This window comes from Oreochromis niloticus, linkage group LG3 (assembly GCF_001858045.2).
Source record: "Oreochromis niloticus isolate F11D_XX linkage group LG3, O_niloticus_UMD_NMBU, whole genome shotgun sequence".
Lineage (NCBI taxonomy): Eukaryota > Metazoa > Chordata > Actinopteri > Cichliformes > Cichlidae > Oreochromis > Oreochromis niloticus.
The window spans coordinates 46,671,844-46,683,233 of NC_031967.2; the positions used below are offsets into that span (position 1 = coordinate 46,671,844).

An 11,390-nucleotide genomic window follows, 5' to 3' on the forward strand; every position below is an offset into this window, starting at 1 on the left:
CCTCCTGTTACTCATTCCCTGATTGCTCCCTCTATGTACTTAAACCCTGTGTTTCTCTGAGTCAGTGTCGTGTAGTCCCTCTTGCTGTGTCGATCGCCCTGTGAGTTTTAGTTTGTTGTTTCCCAGTTTAGCTTGGTTTACTTTGTATGCTAGTTTTTCTGTGACCAGCAAATAAAGCTGTGATTTTGAGTTCATCCCCTGAGTCGGTGAGTCCTGCACTTTGAGTCCTCATCTCCTGCCTGCCACACAGCGTTTCATGACAATCTCAGTAGGAAGAAAACAAAAATCAGTGATGTGATGACAGTGGGTGCAAACACACAAGTACTACAGGCGAAGGTTGACAAGCTCATGATTAATTTCATTTGTGAAGGTCATTTTCTGTGGTTGAAAAACCTTCTTTTAGATAACTTTCATTGACACTGAATCCACAATGAAAAGTAATTTGCAGGCATACTCGACTATAATAGAAGGAGCTGCCAATAAGATGAAAAAAGCTTTGATGTTGCACCTCAGTAAAGTCAGCCATATTGCCACCATTACAGATTGTTGGACAGCACACCAGCAAAGTTTCATAGAGGTCACAGCTCTTTGGATTGATGAGGAAACCTTGGAGATCTGATCTACTGCCCATTCAATTTTATTTATATAGTGCTAAATCACAACAATAGTTGCCTCAAGACGCTTTATATTGTACAGTAGATTGTACAATAATAGATACAGAGAAAACCCCAACAATCATAGGACCCCCTATGAGCAAGCACTTTGGCGACAGTGGGAAGGAAAAACTCCCTTCTAACAGGAAGGAACCTCCGGCAGAACCAGGATCAGGGTTCAGCCATTGTTTTCCATTTGTCTTTTACGTCATAGTTTAGAAACAAAAAACTTTTCACTATGAATTTTTCACAGACATTCCTGATAGCATCCTCCCCCTTCTCTTGTATGATCCCTGTGATTCTTTCCAGAGCTATGTACAGTTAAGCCCATAATTATTCATACCCCTGGCAAATTTTGACTTAAAGTTACTTTTGTTCAACAAGCAAGTTCTTTTTTGAGCAGAAATGACACAGGTGTCTCCCCAAAGATAATAAGACGATGTACAAGAGGCATCATTGTGGAAAAAAATATTTCTCAGCTTTTATTTATATTTTAGCAAAAAGTATCATGTCCAGAATTATTCATACCCTACTCAATAATCAATAGAAAAGCCTTTATTGGCTATTACAGCAATCAAACGCTTCCTGTAATTGCAGACCAGCTTTTTGCATGTCTCCACAGGCATTTTTGCCCATTCATCTTTAGCAATGAGCTCCAAATCTTTCAGGTTGGAGGGTCTTCTTGCCATCACCCTGATCTTTAGCTCCCTCCACAGATTCTCAATTGGATTCAAGTCGGGACTCTGGCTAGGCCACTGCAAAACGTTAATGTTGTTGTCTGCTAACCATTTCTTCACCACGTTTGCTGTATGTTTTGGGTCATTGTCGTGCTAAAATGTCCACTGGTTCCCAAGGCCAAGTTTTTCTGCAGACTGCCTGATGTTGTTGTTGAGAATCTTCATGTATTGCTCTTTTTTCATGGTGCTGTTTACTGTGATTAGGTTCCCTGGTCCATTGGCTAAAAAACCACCCCCAAAGCATTAGGTTCCCACCACCATGTTTGACAGTGGGGATGGTGTTCTTTGGGTTGAAGGCTTCTCCATTTTTATGCCAAATGAAGGCAACATCATTGTGACCAAATAATTCAATTTTTGTTTCATCTGACCATAACACTGAAGACCAGAAATCTTCTTCTTTGTCCAGATGAGCATTTGCAAAGGCCAAATGAGCTTTTGCATGCCTTAGAAGTGCCTGGAGAAGTGGCGTTTTCCTTGGTCTGCATCCGTGGAACCCAACAGTGTCCGTTGGACTGTCTGCCTTGAGACATTGCCACCAGCAGAGCCCAGATTCACCAGAATGGCCTTGGTGGTGATCCTTGGATTCTTTTTCACCTCTCTCACTATTCTCCTGGCCAGCACAGGTTTCACTTTTGGCTTCCGACAACGTCCTCTGAGAGTTTCCACAGTGCGGAACATCTTGTATTTTTTAATAATACTTTGCACTGTAGCCACTGGAACTTGAAAACATTTGGATATGGCCTTGTAGCCCATTCCTCACTTGTGAGCAGCCACAATGCACAGCTGCAGGTCCTCACTGAGTTCCTTTGTCTTAGCCATGAATGTCCACAGACCACCTGCAGAGAGCTGCTGTTTTTCACCTGTTGAGTTGATCAAAACAGCTATTTCCAATTAATCAGGGTAATTAGGATGCTTTAGAACAGCTTTGACTATTTGGAATGGTATGGAACTTTGGATTTTCCCAGAGACTGTGACAGTTTATAAAGGGTATGAATAATTCTGGACATGATACTTTTTGCTCAAATGTAAATAAAAGCTGAGAAATATTTTTTTTCCACAATGATGCGTCTTGTACATCATCTTATTATCTTTTGTGAGACGCCTGTGTCATTTCCAGTCAAAAAATAACTTGCTAGTTGAATAAAAGTAACTTTAAGTCAAAATTTGCCAGGGGTATGAATAATTATGGGCTTAACTGTATGTTGACTTCCAATGAGTTTAATTGGGCTGGATAAGTTGGAAGATTTATTCACTTTCCACAATTTCTCCTGCCATGTAAGACCGACCTGGCTTATTCCAGATTGCCTGGCATTTCTGAAGGTGGCTTGTGATAGCTGTTTGTATGCATCATGCATCTCTTGCAGCATCTGTTGTGGCAACTAAATTTAATAGGTGGCATGGATACCTTTGATGTGGAGGAAGCTGATAATCAAGACTGGCATCTTGCTCCAGAATGATGAATGTCTGGGTAGTCCCTTTTGGTCTCTTCAGAAGTCTTGATCCAACTCTGATGCCGCTTTCTTAGGCCGACGTTGTTCACCAAACACAAGGAATGCTTTTAAATAGTTTGACCCACTGTCTGGTGTAGTTCTTACGACTTCCCACCTTATTCTGTATTGACAATGAATGTCATCAAGGGCACCAGCTAGGACATCAAAGGTGTGGGACCCTTTCAACCCCTGGAAAGCAAGGCCAGCTGTCAGTATTTTATTTATTTATTTTTTGCACTGTGTTTTGTAGAGACACGATAATTCCTTCAAGGCGAGTTAAAATGTATCCTAACAATAAACCTTGGGTCACTAAATCTGTGAAGTCCAGCATACAGAAAAGGAATCATATCTTTAAACATGGTAGACTTTCTGACCTCCACATAGCCAGTAAGGAGCTGAAAATTGAAAGTCTGACAGAAATAAAAAGACTTGGAGAGCAAAATAGCTGCAAATAAGCTGGTTCGAGTCCAGTATTAGAAAAACAGCAAGCCTTTGGGACCCAAAGAATAGCAGCAGTGTCACTCTGCATGGCTTCCATTCAGACTCGGAGTTACCTGATGCTAAGTAAGAGTCTGGCCTTCCACTCCATAATAAATAAGTCTTAAGGACCCGATAACATACATTTATAGTCATTTACTTAAACCTTGCACTCAAAAACAGAAAGTTTATGTAGCACTAAATCACAGCAGCTGCCTGAAGATATTGTTCAGCAAAGACTCTACAATAAAATAACTTATACACACAAAATCATTTCTCTTACACCTCTGTTAAAGCTCACATTGTGAAGTATGTTGAATGTTATAAATATCTTAGAACAGTTGTTGATTCAAAGCTTTATTATGATGCATTTAAGCTGTGTGCAAAAAGGGGCACCAGCAATACTCATGTTCGTTTCTCATTTCCACAGTGATTAAACCATGATGATTCTCCTTTGTCATGGTTTTGTTGAATCTGTTTTTCTTTTTCTTTGGTGTTGTGTTTTGGACATCTGTAAGAAACAGAAACTTAGTCAAACTGTTAAGTGATCTAATTGGCTAAATGGTGAATCACCAGCTGAACCAAGCACCCCTGCAAACAAGTCGGGTACAGCAACGGCAGGTCGATGTTTCTTGAAGATTCACATCCTTTGTAAAATAGCCAGCCATTATTTTTAGCCATTTTTTTTTCTTTTCCTTTAGTGAGTCTTTATTTTTCAGTATCTTGTGCTGTGGGCAATGTCGGAATTGATATTTTTTGTATTGTCATTTATGCTTAGAAATATATAATCATTTGTATGCCGATAAAGTATCTTATCCTTATTAGGTCTGATAAGAGTCTGTGTGCACTTGTGCACCATGAGATGAGCGGAAGCAGCCTTGACGTTATAATTTCCATTATAGCTGTAGAAACCAGACTGTCTTGTTCGTTATCTCCAAGTGTAAGACTTCACACCTTTAAATGTCCTACTGCAAGTTCATGTTTTTATATTTCAGCAAGACGTTTACTTCTGCTTTTCTGCATACCTCATACACACAGTTTAAGTTCATTGAAAGGTTGTATGTCTATGTATGGTATAACTGGAAACACACACACACACACACACACACACACACACACAGAATATAGACACTGATGTTGCTTAAGAATGTCACGTATTTGTAATGGCATATTCATGAATGATTGCTTGACAATAAAAAGTGCTGTAGCGAAGGAATCAGTTGAAGTTGGCTAAGGACAGGTGAAGGCCTGGGCTGGCTTCCCTTGTGAGCCACAAAGACAAAAAACTCTGTCTTATCTTGTTTTGTCGTGCAGTTTGTTGGTCTTATGTTCCACTGGCCTAGATTAACCCTAAAGTTGTCTGATGTGGCTGCATATATACAGTGTTGGGAAGGTTACTTTTAAAATGTATTCCATTACAGAATACTGAATACATGCCGCAAAATGTATTCTGTAACATATTCCGTTACGTTACTCAATGAGAGTAACGTATTCTGAATACTTTGGATTACTTAATATATTATCATGCTGTTTACAACTACCTGAATGTACTATTGCTGTGATTTATTACTGTTACTGAAGGTCCGCGGCTGCGAACCGTAGTAAAGGGACCTCTGGCTAATACAGTGGGTTCCGTGTCGGGCTGGTAGCCGAAAAATAGCTTCACTTTGTTGTCTGGGTCAACTTTGCTTGCCAGAGACAGAGAGAGGCGTTGAAAGGCTGCTCCAACGGAACTTATTTTTTCCGGAGGAAAACACGAACACAGTGTACAGTCCAGTCTTAATAGCTTACTTACAAATGGGCTCGTCAGGCACTCTTCTTGGCTGCTGTGGTTATTATTATATTTACATGCTTCCAGCTCCCGTTTTTGCTCCGTGACAGCTCGGACTTTTCCTTTCTCTCCCTCCCTCACTCACAGACACATAACGTGTATGGTAGTCCATTCTCCCTGCAGCACGGACTACACTGCCCATGAGGCTACATTCTTTAGGGCCATGCCTGTAGCATTCTGCCTTTTAGCTTAGCACAACAACAACAAAAAAAAAGCGCTCTCTCACCCAGGAAACACGCAGAGAGAGAGTGCGTCACCCTGTAACCATGGCAACCGTAACGCTGCCGCCTGGAACAAAAGAACACAGCTGTCAAACAAACCCAAACAATCCTGACCCGCCACAATATGAAACAGGGAAGTACCGCCGTGTAATCCATTTATTTCACCAAAGTAACTGTATTCTGAATACCACCTTTTTAAACGGTAACTGTAACGGAATACAGTTACTCATATTTTGTATTCTAAATACGTAACGGCGGTACATGTATTCCGTTACTCCCCAACACTGTATATATATATATATATATACATTTGGGGTGCAACGATACACAAAATTCACAGTTCGGTTCGATACTTTGGTGTCAGGGTTCGATATTTTTTCGATAAAAAAAAATGTTCATACCTTTTTAATTTGTCATTTATTAAAATTATAAATATATATTTTAACTCAAAAGTACAGTTTTTAAATTAATGTTGCTGAAACAACAAAATAATTAAAAAAAATAAATCTATCTGATCGAGAAATCACTCATCTTTGGAAAAGAGAGTTTATTACAGAGAAATGGCTCTTTCCAAAATAAAAGCTATACTATACGCTTCTTCTGGGCTATATTCTGAGCAGCATATTAAACATATCAGGTCCCCATAAGGAGAATCATGTGCTAATGGCTGTCTAAATGACTCAGGATCGCCCCGTGCGTGAGGCTGGACGGCGTCAACACGTTAACAAGCTAACTGCGCTAACGCACTAGTTCCCACAAATTGAGCATTGCGTGGCGCATCCGACATACTGTTTTACTTTTGCCCATGACGCGCTTACCATCAGGGTCATGCTTCACATGAAAACCAAGATAGTTCCAAAGGCCAGATCTGAATGAGAGTGGGGGAGGTTCAATTTCGGGTAGAGTTCAGGCAGTTGTCATGTTGCAATGAGCTTAGCGTCTGTATCGCTAGCTTGCTCTGCGTTCAGTGGATCTGCGCTCGACAGTGCAGCCTAGGCGGAGTAGTCAAACGCAGATCCACTGAGCGCTCAACACAGACAGCATCGTCAGAAGAAAAGTTGATAAAATAAATTTAAAAAATTGTATCGTTCGATACATATGCGTACTGAGCCAAAAAGACTGTATCGAACCTAAACTTCACGTGTACCCTATGGGGTTTTATTATTTTCACATATGTGTAATAATAGTGTGTGTGAGGTGGTATATTTGTCTTGGCTGTGCAGACCAGTTCAGTTTGTCTTTGGCTGTTTATTCTTGTCACTGGTTGCACATGCAGAAGTAAAATGATGAAATTGCAGCAGTTTTAGTTGTCAAAAAGAGGAAGGAAGCAGCAGGTTAAACTGAGAAGTTTGTGTCTCGAAAAGAGTGAGATGACAAAGAAAAAATTCTGCACTCTGATAACGTTTTAGGCATTTACAGTAACTGTGCACACTAACTACAGTGGACAGCACCATCAGCTACACGTCAGATCAATATGATGGACATCATTTCCTGTATATATCATTTACCTGCTGATGTGTTTGAACTTGTCTGCAGCCACAGCAAAGAGAGGAGGACACCAGCCATGAGACTGAAAGGAGCACAAGCTGCATTCATCTGTCTTCTCACTTTTTCAGGTATTTTATATTTACATTTTCATATTTTACAGATAACTGACTTTTGATCAGCTATAAGAAAATACACAGAGATATGGAACATTTGTAGTTTAGTACTTTCTAAACATTTTAAACTCCAGCTCTGTTTATGCAAGACTTGAAGAGAAGATAGTTTCTGTTAAACTTTCCTCTGCCTCCATTTTTTCACATTAGCAAGAAAACACAGACACAACACAAAGAAACAAACTGAATTAAACAGTGAAGCTACACTAAAATCATACAAAGGTCCAAGTATCATTTTAATGATGTTGATATACAATAAACCACCTGAACAAGAATCTGTAAAATATTTTAAAAATATTTTGAACAGTACAATGTCTCGACCTCTCTTATAGCGAGCTTGTATCCTCAGTTACACAATGAGTACTTTAATTGTATTGAGTTTACAACTGTGAATGCAGTCACGCTGGGACCGCTTGGTCTTATTCTTATTTTCACCCGACCCAGCTGTAACCTGCTTTCAGTTAGTTTCAGCATCAGATTGTTTTTCAAGAGCACTTTTCCTGTTTGACAATTCTTCCTGCAACTGCATCATAAATAACTGCTCACATGCAGACAAAGGTTGAGCAATGTTTTAAGAAACTTTCCCATCAGCTGGAAATTTGCGCACAGCAGTGTTTTGCTTTTCTCATTTATTTCTGTCACATCTCTTTTCTCACAAAGACTTCTCTTATTTTTTCCTGTCTTCAGTTCAGCCTCCTCGTGGTTCACAGGTTAAATTCCTTCGCTGCACTTTCAGAGTGTGTGTCCTCCTGCCTCAGCTCACATACAGATTAACTGTAGAGAGCGTGGACACACCTTTAAAAGCAGCAGAATTCATTGTTTTGTTTCTGATGTGCTCTGTGTTACAGCAGTACAGGGTCAGGATGGTTGGTCAGTGACTTACACCTCTACTCAGATTTGTGCCTTAAAAGGATCAACAGTGGACATACGCTGCACCTACACGTACCCATCCAGAGTAAATGGGAACGTGACTGTAGTTGAAAAAGCTTTATGGTTTACTAAAATGAAGGGTGATGAACATGTGGATGTGAGGACAGAGGCAGAGTTTGCAGGTCGTGTTCAGTATCACTGTGATAACAAAGACTGCACTCTGAGAATCACAGACCTGAGAGAGAGCGACTCAGCTGAGTACACGTTCAGATTTGTGACAAACCACCCAGGAGGGAAATATGCTGGATCACCTGGAGTCACTCTGTCTGTCACAGGTCAGATTTTTATATTTAAATGTATAACATGTTTTCAAAATGAAAGATTTTGCTTGTACTTTGAGACACTACAAGTTATGAATGTTGTGTATATTTTACATTTTGCTGTGTATAATTTTTAGTTCTCCAGGCACAAGTGATAAAAACTTGGCCAACCTTGTATCCTACATGGAAGAAGGTGACGTGTCAGAGCGGTTGTCGTCTACCTGATCCTCATTCATATGTCTGGTACCAGAACGAAGTGAATATTGACAGAAAGGAGTCTTCTTTTGAAAAATACTTTGGTTATACAGACAGCATTTCCTGTGCTGTAAAAGGATACGAGAAGCTTCCCTCTCCTTCAGTGTGTGAGTTTACTTCAGTCTTACACTGACATAAAGCTGCTGCTGCAGTCTTTTTATTAATGATCATTAATTTCTGTTTCTAATACAAAAGATGTTGCTGCACCTTCATGTTTATTTTAAATCTCAGTAAAGTCAATATATCAACAGTAAGTCCCAACTGCCTCCTGCTCTGTGGTGCTGCAGTCAAATCTTCCTCTAACAAATCTGTTTCATATATTTCAGGTGTTGATGATCAAACCTGTAACAGAGTGTCTTACACCAGCAGAAGCATCTGTGCCCTCAAAGGTTCATCAGTGGACATTTCTTGCATCTACAGTCATACACATCCTGCTGTGTCCAAATTCTGGTTCAGTCCTGAACGTAGTCATCAGCAGCAGCATCGCTCACACCCCGAGGACCTCAGAAAAGACTCCCACTATGCAGGTCGTGTTGAGGTCATTGAAACAGAGAGAGGACGCTCCACTCTGAGAATCAGAGACCTGACAGAGAGGGATTCAGCCGAGTATCACTTTAAATTCAAAACACAAAGCGTTGAATGGAAGCGCAGTTTACCTGGAACAACTCTGACTGTAACAGGTACTGATGAACACACAATGTTAGCAGGTTTAATTAAGTGGAAACAAAAGTGATTGTTTTGTGAGCTCAGATATCAAATGTAGAGTTACATATCCACACATAAAGCCTCTCTCTACATGATGTCACTGCTGTGCTGTCATATTCAGCTCTGCAGGTGAAGGTGAGCAGAATAATATCAGTCCATCAGACTCAGACTGAGGCAGAGCTGAAGTGTGAAAGCAGCTGCAGTCCAGCTGGTCGTCTTTCTTACGTCTGGTTCAAGAACGGACAGAAAAACACGACACAGCAAACGTCTGCTTATACAGACTACTTTAATCCTGGAGACAACATCTCCTGTGCTTTCTCAGGATACGAGGATTACCGCTCAGTGCGTGAGTTTTATTCACTGTGTCACCAACAACATATCAAAGCACCAAGCCACCTACAGTTTATCATGCTATAATGTTACATGAGTTTAAACGCCAACTTGTCTTTTATTTCAGTGATTGAAACCAACATTCTCATAGAGCATTAACAAAGAAATCTTTCATCTGCAGATGTTTTAAAGCTTCCCTCTGTGTCAGTGAGTCCCTCTGGTGAGATAGTGGAGGGCAGTTCAGTCACTCTGATGTGTCGTACACATGCTGATCCAGCAGCTAAGAACACTTTGTACAAAGGCAACCAAATCTTGCCTCTAACACCAGAAGGTATTTATAATTTCACCTCCATCAGCTCTGAGGACAGAGGAATCTATGAGTGCAAGACTGAAGATCAGCTCTCTGTGTCTTTGTTCATAGATGTCCAGTGTAAGTTTTACTCGTTTTACTCTTTGTGGAGTTTTTCTCACACTGAATATTAAAGTGTTGCTGTAAAAAATTTCAGAGTAATTATTCTCAGTTTCCTCCAGATGCTCCAAAGCTTCCCTCTGTGTCAGTCAGTCCCTCTGGTGAGTTAGTGGAGGGCAGTTCAGTGACTCTGACTTGTAGCAGTGATGCTAACCCAGCAGCTAATTACACCTGGTACAAGGAGGATGATAACTCAGCAAAAGCATCTGGACAGAACTTCATCATCACTGATGTCAGACCTGAACACAGTGGGAGTTATTACTGTGAAGCCCAGAACACAAGAGGACGTCACAACTCCACCTCCCATCATCTCACTGTTGTGACAGGTGCTCTTTCTACATTCACAAGTCTGTTTATTGCAACATTTTTCACCGATGCATTACTAAAAAAGCAGTTATAAAGAACATAAGATTCCTCTCCAGGTTTTCAAAAACAAAGTGTATGCTCTCTTTTTGAATCACATCAAATTTCTATCTTTATTTTTAGGGAAATCAATAATAGTACAGAATATTATCAGATTAACTTCGGTGGTGCTGATGCTGATTCCTCTGCTTCTTGTGATTTTGTGGATGAGGTAAAATAAAACATCGCTTGGTTGGAGAAGTGGTCTTTGACTTTCCAATTTAATAGTTTTACATTTAAAACGTGATTATTTGTTAAATTTATGGTTCAATCCAGGAAGAAGAAACCTTTGAGCTCTACAGCTGAATCAAATGAACTTATGGAGACAATGGAGGTGAGAGTGAGATAGAGACAGGGTCAGAATTGAACTGATGTTGTTGAAACATCTTGTCTAATCAATTCAGATTCTGTTTAATATACTATCATTATCCATGCAATTGTAAATATTTTAGTAGTTTATTGTGTGGATGCTGGAGGCATCCACACTATTGAGTTCCTGTTTCTCTTTATTGTGTGGATGCTTTATGCATCCACACTATTGAGTTCCTGTTTCTCTTTATTCTTTATACTTTATTCTTATAGTTGCTTCCGTACGTTTTTTGGACCTTATCTACTTCCACAATTTTCAGCCGATTTTTGCCATTCAAATTTTAAACTATTCTGCTATTTCTGCTAATTCCGGCTATGACTTTTGGTATTTTTTGCTGTTATACTTTTTAAAATATTAAGCTTTTTTCCTTTAATTTGTCCCATTGAAATGAATGGGAAACTTCCACAATTCTGCTAAAACTTGCTTGTTTTTGAAACTTAACTACATTCTCATACTTTCGCCTAGAACAACCATTCAAACTTTAAAATGTTCACAAATTATTGGGCTATTCATTAATGATTCAGCTTTTTCATATCTGTTACCGTTTTCATCTTATCCCTCTTTAAGTTTTGAGTTTCATCTTTGTGATTTTTCACAAAATA

At 39.7% G+C, this 11,390-nt stretch overlaps 1 protein-coding gene across 1 annotated transcript; it reads left to right on the forward strand.

Moving 5' to 3' along the window:
* LOC102077330 (sialoadhesin) lies at positions 1-10,865 on the forward strand. The gene is made up of 10 exons (XM_019354668.2): positions 1-100; positions 6,946-7,025; positions 7,916-8,272; positions 8,395-8,619; positions 8,839-9,192; positions 9,339-9,563; positions 9,729-9,977; positions 10,079-10,342; positions 10,503-10,590; positions 10,695-10,865. Exons 2-10 carry the CDS (start codon positions 6,974-6,976, stop codon positions 10,765-10,767), a joined length of 1,887 nt encoding a protein of 628 aa, XP_019210213.1. The 5' UTR covers positions 1-100; positions 6,946-6,973; the 3' UTR covers positions 10,768-10,865.
* Positions 10,866-11,390: the final 525 nt, after the last annotated feature.